At 42.2% G+C, this 18,058-nt stretch overlaps 1 protein-coding gene across 2 annotated transcripts in view; it reads right to left on the minus strand.

Moving 5' to 3' along the window:
- The window catches only part of eng (endoglin), a 47,096-nt gene extending 36,813 nt beyond the window's left edge, over window positions 1–10,283 (minus strand). Inside the window, exons 1-2 of one of the 2 annotated variants that reach the window (XM_028601320.1) lie at window positions 10,181–10,283; window positions 8,929–9,141 (exon numbers count right to left, since the gene is read on the minus strand). In XM_028601320.1, coding sequence (XP_028457121.1) covers window positions 8,929–8,986 — 58 coding nt within the window. In that variant the 5' untranslated portion in view covers window positions 8,987–9,141; window positions 10,181–10,283. Of the gene's footprint in view, window positions 1–8,928; window positions 9,167–10,180 lie in introns of both variants that reach the window. The other variant, XM_028601321.1, reaches the window with a different exon arrangement.
- Window positions 10,284–18,058: the final 7,775 nt, after the last annotated feature.

Here is an 18,058-nt window from a genome sequence, read left to right on the forward strand (position 1 = left end):
GAGGCCTGACCATCCACAGGAAGGTAAACAAGCCCTTATCAGTCCTCTGCAGGGGCCTGCACTGTCCCCTGGCCTCTCACCCCTGCATATTACACATTACACACTCCATACAAAATACAAGCTTCCTGACCATCTCACCTCCCTCTCCCAAGTCCTGGAATTCTATCCAAAAATGTACTGATTAGTCTTGTCAGTTTAATGGCTTAAGACTTTTTGTGTGTGCCTGTGTGCCAAGTTCTGTGTCCAATGTTCGCTGCGGAGGAACTGAGGATGTGATAGCGGGTCTGGAGACAGCCTGTCTTCACACTAGCTCTGTTTACACCTCTGGGAGCCATTTGTCCGTCGTCTCATCGTTGTCGGAAGCCAGCGGAACAACAAGTCCAACAGTGGCGTATGAAAGGTCTACGACTCATTTCCTCCGTTGTTCACACTCTAACTTTATGCAATGTCTGCTGCTAAAAATTAGACATTCCATATGATTAGATGCAGATAAATTTGGTCGTATGGATTGTTGTTCTTTGTAAGCAAGCAGCAGCTGCAGGTAGGGCTGCTAGATTATGGCCAAAATGATAATTACGATTATCTTGATCAATATTGAGATCACGATTAATTATCATGATTATTTGTTGATTTTAACCAAAACAAATTTTTAATTGTCACATAGGCTAATTATAACTGCTTTAACATCAATATTGTGCTACATTCCTGCTAATACATCCATATTGTGCTACATTCCTCCTTTATTGAAGGATACTATGAAGGAGTATGCCATTTCAGCTGTTGCGCAACCGCTTTCCATACATGCACGTTTGCCGTAAGGGATCTACCTGACGAAATAGCAACGCGGATTTCGGTGGCTCATTACACTGCTACTTACATGTCTGCGTTGCGCTCTGATGCTCCGAAACTCACGTTAGAGGCAACATAGACATTGCTGCATGTCACGCTAGTAAACACTATTAACACGTTACACAGCAGGTAACGTTAGCCTACCGTTAGCCACAGTAGTAACTGGATTAAACACGCATTTTAAATATCGCTCGATCACGCAAATTTGATCGTGGGAAGCCAAAATCGTGATTGTGATTAAAATTTGATTAATTGCGCAGCCCTAGCTGCAGGCATGAAAAATAAGCCATCATTTTTATGTTGATGCTCATATATACTTCCAGGTGATCTGTTATATTCCAGACACCATCAGTTACTGGGTATAGTACATATTTTCCTTTCACTTACACAGTTAGTTTTTCCTTCCCAATACACTGAAAGAGCACTAGCAAAACACAATTAATCATCCGAGTGTTAATTGGTGGATAGACAGATTAATTTAGCAAGTTTCATGCTAACTGCGTGCAACCAAAGCATATTGAAGCTTTAGAGATTCATTGCACAGTGGTTGCTCCCAATCATTCAAGATTGATGTAGCTTTGCCCAACATATGTTTCGTGAAGAACCAACAGAGATTAGCTCGTCTTTCTTGACTGATTTTTGCCAGTACATATTAATGCTTTCCATTACAAGTGTGGCATAGTAATGAAGGCTCTGTTATTTATTAAAGATATTAAAAGTGAGAATATAGTACAAGTGAAAATAGTACAATCCATGATCCAAGTGTAAACGAAAGAAAAAGAAAGACAAACATCAAAAAATGCATTATGCAGGATCAGGATTTTTTGATGCTGTTAAAAAGTTTGTTGACATCAGTAAAAAAAAAAAAAAGCATATTTTCTTTCATGATCAGTTGAGAAACACCCAATGGTATTGTTCTCTGTAGTTCAAAGATTGCAACTGTATGCATAAAAAATATCTTTAAATTTATATGGGCCTTTAAGAACATAAATGTTTTTGAATTATCTTACAGAGAGATCTGAGACAGCTTCGGGTTTATGATTTCATTTTCACTATTTAACTAATGGAAGTGTCTGGACTGGGAGAGTTGTTTGACAAGTGTAACTTTGTTTCCTTCAGCATCTGTGAGAAGATTATTAAGTATCCAGAGTTTGACTACTGGATTTGTTGTAGTTACAGTACATGAGCAGATTAAAGTAATCTGTCAGATGTCTCGAGGCTTTTCCTAGAGTCATATTCTGCTTTCTAACATATCACAGAAATACGAGCAAATGAAAAATACAGTGTCCAAAGCCAGAGAGGGTTCTTTCATCACAGCAAACATACCACACACAGAGACACACAGAGACACACACACACACACACACACACACACACACACACACACACACACACACACACACACACACACGAGCGATTTCAGTTCTCTAAATACAGATTGACCGGAGTGGCACCTGAATCAACAGGAAAACTACCCACCCAGTGCTTGAATCAAGAGGTTCTGCCATTACACAACACTCAACTGCACACTGAACAGCACTGACCACTTTGGAAATCAGGGTATGCAGAACTATAGCATGTTCTCTTAAGGAAAAATGCCAAGTACTAAAATTGCATTAACATTCTCTAAAATGCTTCGTTTGTTGCAATTTCCTTTAGGACAAGAGAAAAGTTCAAAGCAAAAGCTCTTTGTTCATGGAAAAACATTACATGAAGCATTTGAGCTGACATTCTAGCTGAGAATATTTTGTTTGTAGCAATTCTGCCAGGGACAGATTAAGGGGCCGACTCTGCCCCATAATAGTACACTCATTAATTAAAGTCACTAGTGAATAAAGGTTCAAGGAAATTAAGACATACAATGTGAAATTCCTTCTTGTTTTGCCAGAGATCGGAAACCCTCCCTACTTTGAGCACCTCTGACTTAAAGTCATAGGTGAGTCAGCTGATCCACCAAGAGTTTTTCCATCCACATTCTGTCCAGGTACATTTCATGTGTTTGTGCAGACCCCAGGGTTGACCATGGGTAGACAGACCTAGAGATAAGAGTAGATAATGCCATGCCTTATCTGCGCAGACAGCAGGCATGTTGATGTGAGCATAAGTGGTCGCCATGCTGACGAGGCGTTTATCTCGCCCACTACTAATGAGCCATTCAGCGCTCCTGCAACTGCATAATGAATAGCATTGAGCCGTAGGGCACAAGACCCTGTAGTCACACAGTGATGATGTTGAGGAGAAATTCAGACAAGATGCAGCAAAAACCATAATGATGAACATTATAGCTTTCTTTCTTTTTTTTAAGATTATTTTTTGGGGCTTTTCTGCCTGTAATTTTGACAGGACAGCTAGGTGAGAAAGGGGATAGAGAGAGGGGGAAGATATGCAGGAAATCGTCACAGGTCAGACTCGAACTCCAGACCTCTGCATCGAGGTATAACCCTCTCGGTATACGTGTGCCTGCTCTACCCACTGAGCAAACCCGGCCACAGCAATATAGCTTTCTAACCTCTTCATTCATACTAAACTGTCAATGCTGGAGTGCCATTTAGAATAACAGGGACCCAGTTATGTAAGATAAAAGTAAAGACTATTCACTGTTTACAGCATAAAGGGTTATCAAGTTCAGCTTTTTCAGATGTTCCCCCCAAAACATCTTTGGCACAATTTATAGAAACCAGAGTTCTCTCACGGCAAGGACAGCCTAATGGGTTTCTGGTAATAGAAAATGAAAGCAAAAATTGAGGGATAACAAAAAAAGAGCTGCTAAATGTGCTGCAGATTAGCCAGAGTCCTTCAGAGTAAAGATATAGCATTATTCTTATAAGTATAGTATAGTACGATAATAAAATTAGAGATTGCAGGATTCACCTTTTCTTTTTTTGTTATCAAATTTTTTATTGTTTTAACATCATTTAAACATAACGACGAAGACAAACAATCAGCAATTACACCAGTACGAAATAAAAATGAATAAATCAATGATAAATAGGCTATAAAGGGCACTATATCAGTGGGATAGGATTCACCTTTTCTCGGTTATTCAAAATATATACCAATACATTTTCCAGATTTATTTTCAAAAACAGAAAGAGAATATCAAACACTGAAACAAATTCACCTGTAGCATCATATGTCGTGCATAAAGTCACTTAAATCTGAAAACAGACTTGCATTACATTCAATTGTATTTTTTTTTTCTTTTAGGATCCCACAAATATTATAACCACTCTGTATGCTAGAACCATCTTGATAAACAGTCAAGTGTTAGCTGGTGAAAATCATGTGGGAACAAACACAAGAGAGGAACATAGCATTAGTGAGGCTCTCTCACACTGCATTCTGTTTTCAAACAGAGGAAAAGCAAGGCAGTCAAAAATGGATTGTTATTTGGGAGGGGCATAACATGGAAGGAGATTGAAATCGGTCTGAGGCAGCGACAAGTGGTCGCGTCTCCCTGCCACCCAGTCTGACGGTTTTTTTTCCATTGCTTTCAGCTTATTCTACTACAGCATGCCGTCCAAGAAACCTTTGTCATCTCTTTCCATTTCTCCTTTTTTCCTTTTTAAATCCCTGACACCCAATTTCTCGTCCCCCCCCACCCCCTTTCTCTTTTGTCTAATTACTCATCGTCTTTTATTTTCACAACTTATCACATAACTGGGTCTCCATATCTCCCAGACTTTATCTCTGTCTTGTCCTTTTTCCTATCTCTGTATTTTTTAATCCCCTATTTACTTCGCTTTCCCCACATCTCTCCTCTCAACCACTTATCTGCTATTTGACAGTCACATAAATTTGACCCTTCCCCCCACTCCCTTACTGTCTCCATGAATCAGTCTTTATGAATTATGTTATCTCTGTTTGGCTGTCTGTCTGTCTGGCTCTCTTTAGGATTCATTTTCAGACGGCCCTCCCTCCTTCTCCAGCAGCTCGCTAATCACTTTTGTGCTTTTCCTTCAGCCCGTGGAGGGAGACTCTGGGGTAGGCAAAAATGCAGCAGGAGGTCTGGCAGTTAACATCATGATGCCTGGCTCCCACTGGGAAAATTGTTGCAGAAAGGGGCATATTCAACACAACTTCCCTCCCAGGAAGCGCCAAGCATACAGTGGATAAAATAACTAAATACAAAGACTTCAGTCAGACACATAGATAAATGTTTGTGTCGGTTATTGTGCTTGCGATTATAAAGTGGTCTGGACATTTTTTTTTAAATGAGAACCTCCTATAAACCAAGCTTCATGTAATAAGCAGCTAAGCAGACATAATCGGAGAACTTCCATTTTTTGATGTCATTTAAAAGGCCAATCAGCCTAGCAATGTTAGCAAGGAAAAATACACACTGTATATGCTAAGATTCTAGGATTTAAAACCCTTAAAAAAAAGGGACACTCCGACTTTACACATGAAGATCAGTTTATGCATCATGGAGGGTACTAAATAGCCTGTGAAAGCAGTTGTATATATGTGTCCTGTGTCTCTGGAGCTTTGTCAAGTGTGATAAAATAACCCTGATGATGTCATCAGGGTTATTCAGCTTTGATTTGGAGACACCATTTAACCCAGAGAGGCGCTGTTACAAACTGAGGGTGTGGGAATTGGACACCAGGCAGAGGAGGTCTAGTAAAAGACAGTTACTCTACAGTTACTCTTCAAGAGATATGTAATAATATATTTAGAAGTAAATGATTGCCGTGTTTGAGGCAGATGTTATCACATCCATAAAGAAAGGTGCAAAGTTAAATACATTTGTTAAATGCCTCTCAACAACACAGTTACAAGAGCAACTGCCTAGAATCAGTGCACCAACAGATTTTTAAAAAGGACTAACGTTGAAACAAAAAGTGAAAACAGGCAATACAGTTAGAAGCCTGGGAGAAAGGTACTTCTTTGACATGTTTTATTAAAAAGGAAGGACTCAGTTGATCAAACATAGAGGGAGAATCAATTCCACTATTGCAAAGGCTGGATGATCTTGGCACAAACAAATACCCCAGTTAAATAACTAAAAGGGATTTAGACGAATTGTGGCACCACAGGAGCTCGGAGATAAACCCGTAGATTGGACCATGTAAGGCTTTAAAAACAAACAGCAACATTTTAAACACAATTAACCTCACAGGGAGGCAGTGTAGGGAAACTAAGACCAGTGTGATCTCACCTCTAAAATTTTGTAAATCGGCACGCGCTGGGCTTTCAGTTTAACATGGTCAGCTGGGAAGACTGGCTGAGCACGTTCGCCTCTACAAACATCGATTCTTCATGTAGGGGAGTCAAACAGCCTTAAATACGTGGTCAGAGAGAGAGACACACCACAGTGGGAAAAGAAGAAGCATTTTGCTGGAGAGTGTGGAAAAACATGACAGATCGCTTTGATCGCTTTGAACTAGACAGTAGTTTCGACTTAGAGATAAACAACAGTCATGTTAATGATTAGAGTAGATAATTGTAACGTTTCGCAGTATGTCAGTGTTTATCATGGATGGGTTTACTACTGTTGCCAGGCAGCCTGCTTTCCTTTGCTTCCGCTCTGTGCTTCTTTACTACTTCTTGCTTATTCACAGATTATTTTGTTTGTACGCACTCTAGTGTTTTGGAGAAAACTGCAACAAACAATGCTTTGAGCATAAACGTCTCCGTGCATGCTCTTGGCACGCGCCATCTACGGAGGCCCGGGCCACGGTGTCGCACGCAAGTATAGCCAAAGCATTAGACATCTTCCTCTGACTTTACTGGGTCACTTAGCAAGGTTATGTATATATCATATATACATTATGTATGTAGGATATCTATAGTTGTACAGTGGATATGGCAAAGAAATGTTTGGGTTACTTTAACTGTGAGCACAATAGCTGCTGTATATTCAAACCGTGCTTCAGAAATCTCAAATCACAATGACTTGCAGCTGGCAAGGATGCTATTAAACAAACAGACCTCAAATCCCAGTAAATATATATGTGCCGTTTGATTTTGAAGCACCTTACTCTGTCTGGGAATGTGCAAATTTGATTTCCTATGGAGTATACTCTTGGCCTTAGTGAGTCACACCTGATGCTTCTGCTTCATCTGATCAACAATAACAGAGTACTAAGCCCAGGAGACAATGTCAGAGAAAATGACAAATTAATATGACAAAACTAGACTACATAATGACAAATAAACAATGCCTGAGATAGAGGAACTCGTACATGTCACACCAATGTTTTAATTATCCTCAAAATTCCGTACACGGGGTCAGAGTACCCTGCTTACTGAGAACAGTGTCGCAGCTCCCTCTGGGTCTTCTCCTAATGCTGCTGTAGCCAAAAAAATAAGAGGAGGAAAGAAGAAAATTCTTGGAACCTCTTGCAATAAATAAATAAAATGATAGCAAATTCAGGACTGTGTCACAGAGGCAATTAAGGCTGAGCTAAACAGCTCCTTGCAGACTCCACCAGCAGACAGTGAGAATCATCCCCTGCAGTGGAAGCTACATGAGGTCACCTCTCTGCAGGTCTGCCAGTTGGCCAAAAAATACCTCTGTATCCCTGCCGCCAGCACCCCTGCTGAGAGGGTGTTTAGCACTTGTGGCAATGTTGTGATTTGTCATACAGTAGGTCAGCAGTGAAGGCAGATTTAGCAAACAGGCTTGTTTTTCTGGCACATAATATTAACAGTGATGTATGCTTGCCAGGGCCAATTTGCCTTATTTCAAAAGCAAGTTGAAAATGCCAGTTTATTTTTCTGGTGTAGCTTTATGACAGTGTGAAAAAAGTTGTTTGGCACCTAAGTGTTTGTTTTACCTTCAAGTGCATCACTGAAAAATGAATGCGGACAACCTTATTTAGTTGACCGTTAAAACTATATTACATAACAGCAGGGTGCATTATGCTTTCTTTGCTGGTATTTAGAGTCTGAGGAAATTTGTATTATATCAGCTATTAAAAAGCTGCTTACAACACAGAGTGTATATAGTTTTTTCCTAGTTTTAACTTTTAAAACAATTAAGTTCTCTCAGATAGTGGTGCAGTTCATCTAAAATGATAAAGTATAACTTTAATAAGATTGAAAAGATGAATCTCCAAAAGAATTAAAACTATATATTCTTACTGGAAAAAAATGTTTATCAAAAATTCACACACATTATGCAATTTTGATTTTTATGTTTTATTTTTTTTAATTAGGTCAGTAGATTTTGAACATTATATTTAAGATATTTCCACAAAAAGGGAATAATACTCAAAAAAATCTATTAATTGTTAATTAATGAATTGGTTTACTATTGAATGTGGGGCCATCCCGAATGCTAGATTGCTGCAGGGAAGTGTGACCCAAACACCCCGAAGCAACAATGCAGAGCACTGGTAAGAGTGTGAGGCTGGATTATGGCCTGAGGGCACAGGGAAGGTTTCAGATCCCTTTACCACCTTGTAGGGATTACATGTTTGAATTTGATATGGGCAGCCACAGGCAACCAGAGGAGGGAATGCTAGAGGGGGCCAACAGCAGAGGATCACATTAAATCAATAGGCGCCCTACATGTTTTCTTATTTCTTGTGCCTGGACTGTCCTTGAATGAAATATTCTTATCACGGAAATCTCAACAAATATCCAAACAAATGTATCCCAAAATGACTAATTGGTTCAATTGTCTCAATATCATTTGGAGTTGTATAGGTTTTGAATTTAGCTCTTGTTTCATCATATTTATCACTGTACTCTATCAAACTATTGTATATTGTATAATCTCTGAGTTGTTGTAAGGATAAACCATTGTTCAAGTCAAAAGAACTATTTTCCACATAACCTCTCTCTACAGACTGGTTGTTTAATCCTGATTTAGCATGCAGGAAAAAACACCAGAGCAAGTAATACTCTTCAGAACGAAATTATGTCAGAACACAGGACAGGACGAGATTAATATCTGCCTTTGAACTTCAGGTTGACAGAAATGTGCCAAGGAGGCTCAAAAGCCACTAAATCCATTGGCATATGGACTAATGTAAGGTTATACACTTTTCAGTAAACCGTGTTTTAGCATGAAACACAGTAACATAAGATCTAATGCTGAAAACAGTGAATATCAGCTGGTACACTTACCAGCGGCTGCAACAGCGATGCACAGAAAAAGGGCAAACCGCGCCACCTGACCCTCCATCTCCGTTAAGTTTATGTTTGAGTTTGTGTTGGTAGAAGCTGAGTAGGGGGCTCTGGGGTGTGAAGATACTCAGGCAGAGGTTGAAGTGTCCTTGTCTAGCGGCAGAGCAGCAATGACTGTGGCAGCGGAGTTGCAGACAATTCCAGTCTTTAAAGCTTGAAAGGTCAGGAAAGAAAGAAGCTGGGAATCAATGAGGAGATGTGATTGTTGATAAGGATCAATGCCAATCTCATGCACTCTCATACTAGGCACACAATGGTAAAACAAAGGTAGCGTATCAGATCTATCTCCTGTTATCCAAGACTGTGTAATGAAAAGGTTACATACACGTGGTCATAAGTATTGATGATTGAAAATAAATATTAACTATAAGCCATTTGATTAAATTCCAACAACATCATTGAGAAAGGGCATTGGTCATTTACTCACAACCTATTCAACACTGACAGTGGATGAAATGTTAATTAAATGTCTTAAATGCTTTCAGAAGGATGACAGGATTTTCCTCCTGAGACAATCCCATAATATTTCTGACCGCCTTCCTGTTGCACAATGAGGGTCTGAACCCAAGGGTTATCTAGTGGTCACTAACTTCTGGTCGACTGTTTCAGGAAGCACTACGGCATCGCTTTCTTTAAATAATATCACAATGCCGAGATCAGATAAGAAGGAGACTGCTCTTGTATGATTCATATAGAGGGAAAGGAAGAACCTGTGTAAACTGTTTACGCACTTCCAAAGGAAAACAGTCACGTTATTTCCCTGCACTTCTTACTGCAAGAGAAAAAAAAAAAGTCTTTAAATCGCAAGATAATTACTAAAAGTGTACTTTACAAATAAATAAAATAAGCTTAATTGGGGAAACACAAGTAATTAACTCCACTAATAAACTAACTTAATTGGAATTAATGAGGCAAAATAGTGATATGAAAAGTAGACCCCTTTCATACGACTATTTGCCGTTTTGGCCATAACTCCTTGTTTTCACAACGCTTATAGTTAGCACTTTCTACCTTTATTTGACATTAGCATCGGCTAATCATTTCAAAACGGACATAACACGGACTGCTCGAGGGTTAAGAGAAGAGCATGGCTAAACTGACTTACAAACCTCTAGCATGTCAAGGAAATCAAATAGCCTAGACCACACATCCCTGCGAAAGTGAAAACAAAGTTAGGAATCACAAAACTTACTTTTTAGTTAGGGTGGCTTTCTTTTGAAGTAGCCTAAACTTTATAATCCACGGGTGAGGATGCGGCGGTCGCTTTGAGCGATGCAACGATATCAGGACTTTCCAAACTCTGTGTGCTGCCGGGGCGGTGCAGATTTACTTTTGTACCCCCGCCCACCGGATTTTTTCTTTTCTTTTCCAAGCAAGTGCTGTCCTGTCATAGCGCTGTCTTATCTGGTCAACACAGAGTCTATTCAAATAAAAGTAAATCTCAGCTCAGTTATTGTATTGTGATTGTATAGCACATCCTTTTCACGTTATATTTAAGTCATTTTACTCTTTAGCTATAGTCTTTTTGTTAAGTATGGTAGTCTTTAACTATAATTTGTCTGTGACAGCTTTACTTTACCTGTCTGAGACCATGTCTCACGGTAAAGAGATTGTATTTACTTTGAACTCACGAGATAGTAGCCTAGGCCTATGTGTTGTGTGAAGTACAATCTGCCTAACAACCCCTCACTGGAAGATTTGTATGTTCCATATCATATTTTGTATCAATTGGCATATTAAAACAAGTATTTTGGTCTTTACTATTGGTTAATAATTAGTTTATCCTTATGAAACTTCACATTCTTTCTATTGGAGGAACAACATTTATCTGCCACCACACCACTAGTGCTTTATGAGAAATAGACTGGAACAAAGAGTAGACACAACATCCTTTCTGTACTGAACAGACTCAGAGGAGTCATCATCCCATCAAATCAACTCTCCACACAAAGTGTATTGGCTGAACAGAAGAGTAGCAGAAAATGAAGGGGAAAAAAACATTTCAACAATGCTACAAAAGTTAGAAAACTGCTGTAGCAAACAACAACTCTGTCAATCTCTCTCTGTTCCCCCCCTCTCTCTGTTTAGGCTCCATATGTATGTCATGTCTTCTACTTTTTAACAGCAACAGGAGAGCGGAACCAAGCTCTCTATCCTCTTCCATTCTCTCATCAGTAAGAAAAGTTCATTTCAGTTAAATTTGTTCCTAATTCTGATATCGGGGGAAAAAAGTTCCAAGGAGTGTTTGAAGGGAAGCGTAACTCTTTTCCTCCATCCATCCATCCATCCATCCATCTTCGTCCGCTTATCCGGTGTCGGGTCGCGGGGGGAGCAGCTCCAGCAGGGGACCCCAAACTTCCCTTTCCCGAGCAACATTAACCAGCTCCGACTGGGGATCGGCGTTCCCAGGCCAGGTTGGAGATATAATCCCTCCACCTAGTCCTGGGTCTTCCCCGAGGCCTCCTCCCAGCTGGACGTGCCTGGAACACCTCCCTAGGGAGGCGCCCAGGGGGCATCCTTACCAGATGCCCGAACCACCTCAACTGGCTCCTTTCGACGCAAAGGAGCAGCGGCTCTACTCCGAGCTCCTCACGGATGACTGAGCTTCTCACCCTATCTCTAAGGGAGACGCCAGCCACCCTCCTGAGGAAACCCATTTCAGCCGCTTGTACCCTGGATCTCGTTCTTTCGGTCATGACCCAGCCTTCATGACCATAGGTGAGGGTAGGAACGAAAACTGACCGGTAGATCGAGAGCTTTGCCTTCTGGCTAAGCTCTCTTTTTCGTCACAACGGTGCGATAGATTGAATGCAATACCGCACCCGCTGCGCCGATTCTCCGACCAATCTCCCGCTCCATTGTCCCCTCACTCGCGAACACAACCCCAAGATACTTGAACTCCTTCACTTGGGGTAAGGACTCATTCCCTACCTGGAGAAGGCATTCCATCGGTTTCCTGCTGAGAACCATGGCCTCAGATTTAGAGGTGCTGATCCTCATCCCAACCGCTTCACACTCGGTTGCGAACCGATCCAGTGAGTGCTGAAGGTCGCAGGCCGATGATGCCATCAGGACCACATCATCTGCAAAGAGCAGCGATGAGATCCCCAGCCCACCAAACTGCAACCCCTCCCCACCCCGACTACGCCTCGATATCCTGTCCATAAATACTACAAACAGGATTGGTGACAAAGCGCAGCCCTGGCGGAGGCCAACCCTCACCTGAAAAGAGTCCGACTTACTACGAGAACCCGGACACAGCTCTCGCTTTGGTTGTACAGAGATTGGATGGCCCTGAGAAGAGACCCCTCACCCCATACTCCCGCAGCACCTCCCACAGTATCTCCCGGGGACCCGGTCATACGCCTTCTCCAAATCCACAAAACACATGTAGACCCGGTTGGGCATACTCCCAGGCTCCCTCCAGGATCCTTGCGAGAGTGAAGAGCTGGTCCGTTGTTCCACGACCAGGACGGAATCCGCATTGTTCCTCCTCAACCCGAGGTTCGACTATTGGCGAACCCTCCTTTCCAGCACCTTGGAGTAGACTTTACCAGGGAGGCTGAGAAGTGTGATACCCCTATAATTGGCACACACCCTCTGGTCCCCCTTTAAAAAGGGGAACCACCACCCCAGTCTGCCACTCCTTTGGCACCGTCCCAGACTTCCACGCAATGTTGAAAAGGCGTGTCAACCAGGACAGCCCCTCCACACCCAGAGCCTTGAGCATTTCTGGACGGATCTCATCAATCCCGGGGCTTTGCCACTGTGTAGTTGTTTGACTACATCAGTGACTTCCGCCTGGGAAATCGACGACAATCCCCATTATCCTCCAGCTCTGCCTCTAACATAGAGGCGTATTAGTCGGATTCAGGAGTTCTGCAAAGTGCTCCTTCCACCGCCCTATTACCTCCTCAGTTGAGGTCAACAGTGTCCCATCCTTACTGTACACAGCTTGGATGGTTCCCCCCCCCCCTCCTGAGGTGGCGAACAGTTTTCCAGAAGCACTTTGGTGCCGACCGAAAGTCCTTCTCCATGTCTTCTCCAAACTTCTCCCACACCCGCTGCTTTGCCTCTTTCACGGCAGAGGCTGCAGCCCGCCGGCCCCCGGTACCCTGCAACTGCCTCCGGAGTCCTCCGGGATAACATATCCCGGAAAGACTCCTTCTTCAGTCGGACGGCTTCCCTGACCACCGTTGTCCACCACGGTGTTCGTGGGTTACCGCCCCTTGAGGCACCTAAGACCCTAAGACCACAGCTCCTCGCTGCAGCTTCAGCAATGGAAACTTTGAACATTGTCCACTCGGGTTCAATGCCCCCAGCCTCCACAGGGATGCACGCAAAGCTCCGCCCGGAGGTGTGAGTTGAAAGTCTGTTGGACAGGGCCTCCTCCAGACGTTCCCAATTTACCCGCACTACACGTTTGGGCTTACCAGGTCTGTCCAGAGTCTTCCCCACCCTCTGACCCAACTCACCACCAGATGGTGATCGGTTGACAGCTCTGCCCCTCTCTTCACCCGAGTGTCCAAAACATACGGCCTCAGATCAGATGAAACGATTATGAAATCGATCATTGACCTTGGCCTAGGGTGCTCTGGTACCAGGTACACTTATGAGCATCCCTATGTTCGAACATGGTGTTCGTTATAGACAATCCATGACTAGCACAGAAGTCCAACAACAAACAACCACTCTGGTTTAGATCAGGAGGCCGTTCCTCCCAATCACGCCTCTCAGGTGTCTCCATCATTGCCCACGTGTGCGTTGAAGTCCCCCAGCAGAACAATGGAGTCCCCCACTGGAGCCCCATGCAGGACTCCAGTCAAGGTCTCAAGAAGGCCGAATACTCCGAACTCCTGTTTGGTGCATATGCACAAACAACAGTCAGAGTTTTCCCCCCACAACCCGCAGGCGTGGGGAGGCGACCCTCTCGTCCACTGGGGTAAACTCCAACACAGCGGCGCTCAGCCGGGGACTTGTGAGTATCCCACACCCGCCCGGCGCCTCACACCCTGGGCAACTCCGGAGAAGAAAAGAGTCCAACCCCTATCCAGGAGTATGGTTCCAGAACCAAGACTGTGCGTGAGGTAAGCCCCACCAGATCTAACCGGTAGCGCTCCACCTCCCGCACCAGTTCCGGCTCCTCCCCCCCACAGAGGTGACGTTCCACGTCCCCAGAGCCAGCGTCTGCTGCCCGGGTCTGGTCCGTCGAGGCCCCTGACCTTCACTGCCACCCATGTGGCATCGCACCCGACCCCAACGGTTCCTCCCACAGGTGGTGGGCCCATGGGATGGAGAGGGAGTTGCCACGTAGCTTGTTCGGGCTGTGCCCGGCCGGGCTCCGTGGCAAACCCGGCCACCAGGCGCTCGCCGACGAGCCCACCGTCTGGGCCTGGCTCCAGACGGGGGCCCCGGGCTTCCTCCGGGCAGGGTCACTCCATCTCTGCTTAGCTTTTTTCCTATATATGGAATTTGGGATTCAGGAGCAAACTGTCCATGCACATCAGGAACAAAGTGCAGTAGCGGGACAAAACAAAAAACTACTCATTACAGATTAAGTGCAGGTCATGAATATGATAAATACAAATCTTGAAGGTAAGGCCTACAAAGTAATGTGAAATGTTGTCACAACTAGTGTCATGGCTCTGATTTGAGCTTATTGGATTCATCAACCAGAACTGGTGTGACCTGAAAAACAAATCAATATTTCTTAGTTTTAGAGTTTTAAAATGTCTCCAGCCAAGGTAAATGAAACATTATTGATACCCACTTTAATGAAGCAGTAAACAGTGTTAAGTCTTAGCTAATGTGTACTTGAACACCAGGCCTAATCCATTTAATTCATGACTGCAGATCACAAGTGCATTATGAGTAATTGGACTAATTGACATTTTAGAGTGCTAAAATCCCACAGTGCATTTACAACAGTTACCTCGTTCCTTCAGGCAGCACACACAATGACATGCACATGGGATACTACACTTCAAGTAGGGACAATTTGATCATAGCCTACTTGTACTCTTTGTATAATTGCAGTCCTCTAGTAATCGACATGACTTGGATTTAGTTGCTAAGCATATGTCACAGTTGGCATTCATTTAAGGTACTTCATCACATCCGAGGCTGGCTAAAGGATACTTCTACAGTAGCACTCTACTTCAATGGCTTTCCTTTTTATTGGAGCCTACCCCACACTCTCCCCCCCACACCCATGAGTAGTGTTTCAATAACAGGAAACAATCGGCCATCGTCTTTCATCACAGGTTGACGTTGGTTCCCGCACGGTGCCACTGGGTCTCTGTGGTGCCAGCCAGCCAGCCAGCCAGCCCTCTGCAGTCTATAGCAGAGGAGAGAGAGAGAATAAAGTGTATCCGCCAGCTTACTTCAGCTTACTTTCCTTATCGCCCTCCAAGGGGGGGATCTGACGCATTCACTTGCAGCTGTAATATCCAAGACGGATATTAGATGAGCCGAGGCCTGTCAGCCTTACAAAGTCACTTAATGCACATCTACAATCCTAAAAGGCATCTTGTCAGGGCCTTCGTTATATAAACATCCCATTTGTAAAAACATATTTCAATTTTAAATGTTACTTACATGTAAGCGCAGTTAGGATCTAGTTAAGTTTGTGGTCCTGGTTAATTTTACATTGGAGCCACAACGCTGCATGTAAGTGTGTGTGAAATTCTAAAAAGGGATTATTTTCTCAGCAAGCTAGCCATATTTAAAGCCGCGAATGTCCCCATATCAACCTTGGATGGATAACTCAGTGGTAGGCCAGATGATTCCCATGAGCTACAGAATGGCCAGGTTACATTTGTCCTACCAGCCTTTCTTATTTTTCATTATCAATAGTTATTTCTGGGCTACTAGCTTTTATATTTTGGACACCCATCTGACAGCAGAAACAAAAGTATCATGTATGCATTATGTATCAATACAGTATTTTACTGTATTGATATCTACTGTATATGATATTGATATATTGTATTTTACAGTATTATATTACAGTCTTTTTTTAGCTGCCACATGCAGCAGTACAGTTTAGTTTTATTATTACCAACTGGAAAATTACCAATCTTTCCCAAGTAGGTGATACCAAACTCGTATGTGATATTCAAGGCTGATTGCACATTACTGTCCTTGTAATTATGTCAGACTCTGCAGGTGCACACAATTATATAGCATGAACGCTATTTTTAGATTAATCTTTTCTGCCTTGGTGAATGCCTCACACAAAAGGTTACATTTGCAAAATTGCAATTTGCTTATTAACCAATTTTTATAGTCATTTAGTCTATTTCAAAGATGTAACCATTAAAAAAAGGTTAAAATAAAGAAAGGCTGACACCTATATACATGTGATGAATGAATACATGTTGATTTATTTGGTTATCCTATCATTTAGCTATCTACAGGTCAATTATTCCTTTACAAAAGGTTAATGCATTGATCATCTACTATTTTTGAAAGATCCAAAATATATGTATCTTGCTGTTCCTTTATTGCAGGGCCTTTGCATTTCTACTTTGTTTTGGTTTGTTCATGCAGCCTATATGAGTAGATGGTTTGAGAAGGAATTATATACCAAATTGAAAAGATCTGCCTTAATCCTACACATCAGGGCTTTAAGTAAATTATCACTTGTCTTGAATGCTCAATTGTTCTGTAGTGGGCAGTTCAAGGGGTTGTCTTCAAACTTAAGTCATAATAGGTTAGGTTGCGATCCCTGAACTGCAGGACAGTAGGTAAGTCCACACACACACACACACACACACACACACACACACACATATAGTTTCCTCTCTCCCCCACATTCAAAAATGTGACTCTTTTTGTTCTCTCTTGGCTGTACGTGATAAATAACACTGCCGTCCCCTTTCTTCCCCTTGTATTTTGTACCTTTATTAGGTAAGGGCAGCATTCCTAGCATTCAAGCAGCATCCTCGATGGCTTTATGAAAGTGCTCGCAGACGCCTTCTCTTGATTGACTTTTCCGATGGACACATCCTGTCCCCCTTCAGAAGCTGTTTTCCTCTTCCTCATCCCCACAGCGCAGTCATGATCAGAGCTCTCCTTGGAGGGTAGTCCGGATACCTGTTGCGGTGTTTGCTTGGCCAGATGGAATGTGTGAATGTGTGTGTGAGTGTGAGGAAGGTGAGAGGTAAAGGAAGACTTGTTGGTCAATGGGTTAAAAGAAAAAGCTATAATAACAACAGTGTGTCCTGTATCCTGTTGTGTCTGCATGCTCCAGCACCTTGACAATGTTGTCTGAATAGAAAAGTGTTTTCAACCATGATGCATTGTCAAAGTCCCTTGTTTATGTATGTGTTTGTGGTTGTCCAGGATTAATCATAATGTCAATCTGCGTACAGTTAAATAGTAGATTGCACGTCATTGGAAGTTGCATGTCTTTTGAAAATTCAAAGTCATAGCTAATAAACTAATTCAAATATTGAGTTTTTCCATATACTTTAATTTAATTTAATTTTTTACATATACCACTTTATAGACACCCATGTTACATGTGTGCATCTTGATGACATTTTTTTATATATATAGTTGTAAATGGATTAATAGAAAATAATGTATGAAGGCCATGGTGGTTGAGGAAAGTTTAAAAGTGCTGTGAATGTACATGTATACAGAGTTTCACCAGTTTGTCCACAGTGGGTGATCTCTGCTATTGTTAAATGGCACAGTCATAAAGGACTCTACATAGATGGGTTAATGCAGGAAATAAGATTGTGTAAAATGCCCCAGAAATGGGAGAGACTGGGATACATTCACATACATGTTCAGCACAGAATGGAAGTAAGTCTTATATAAAGAAACAAATGGCTTTTCAGATGCTGCTTTTAGCAGATTCATGGTTATGAGCTTAAAACGTGAAGATTACTATTGCTGGAGTAGGAGTAGAGTTAAGGCATCTTTGATCCTTAACGACCTTCAGATTTTTTTTTTAACCAAGATGAGTGTGAAGGGTATTATTTCTGTTGTTGTTCATGTATTGATGATATTAATACTGATGAAAAAAAAATAATAAAAAAAAAACAAAACAAAAACAGAC

The sequence above is a fragment of the Perca flavescens genome, chromosome 16, assembly GCF_004354835.1.
Source record: "Perca flavescens isolate YP-PL-M2 chromosome 16, PFLA_1.0, whole genome shotgun sequence".
Lineage (NCBI taxonomy): Eukaryota > Metazoa > Chordata > Actinopteri > Perciformes > Percidae > Perca > Perca flavescens.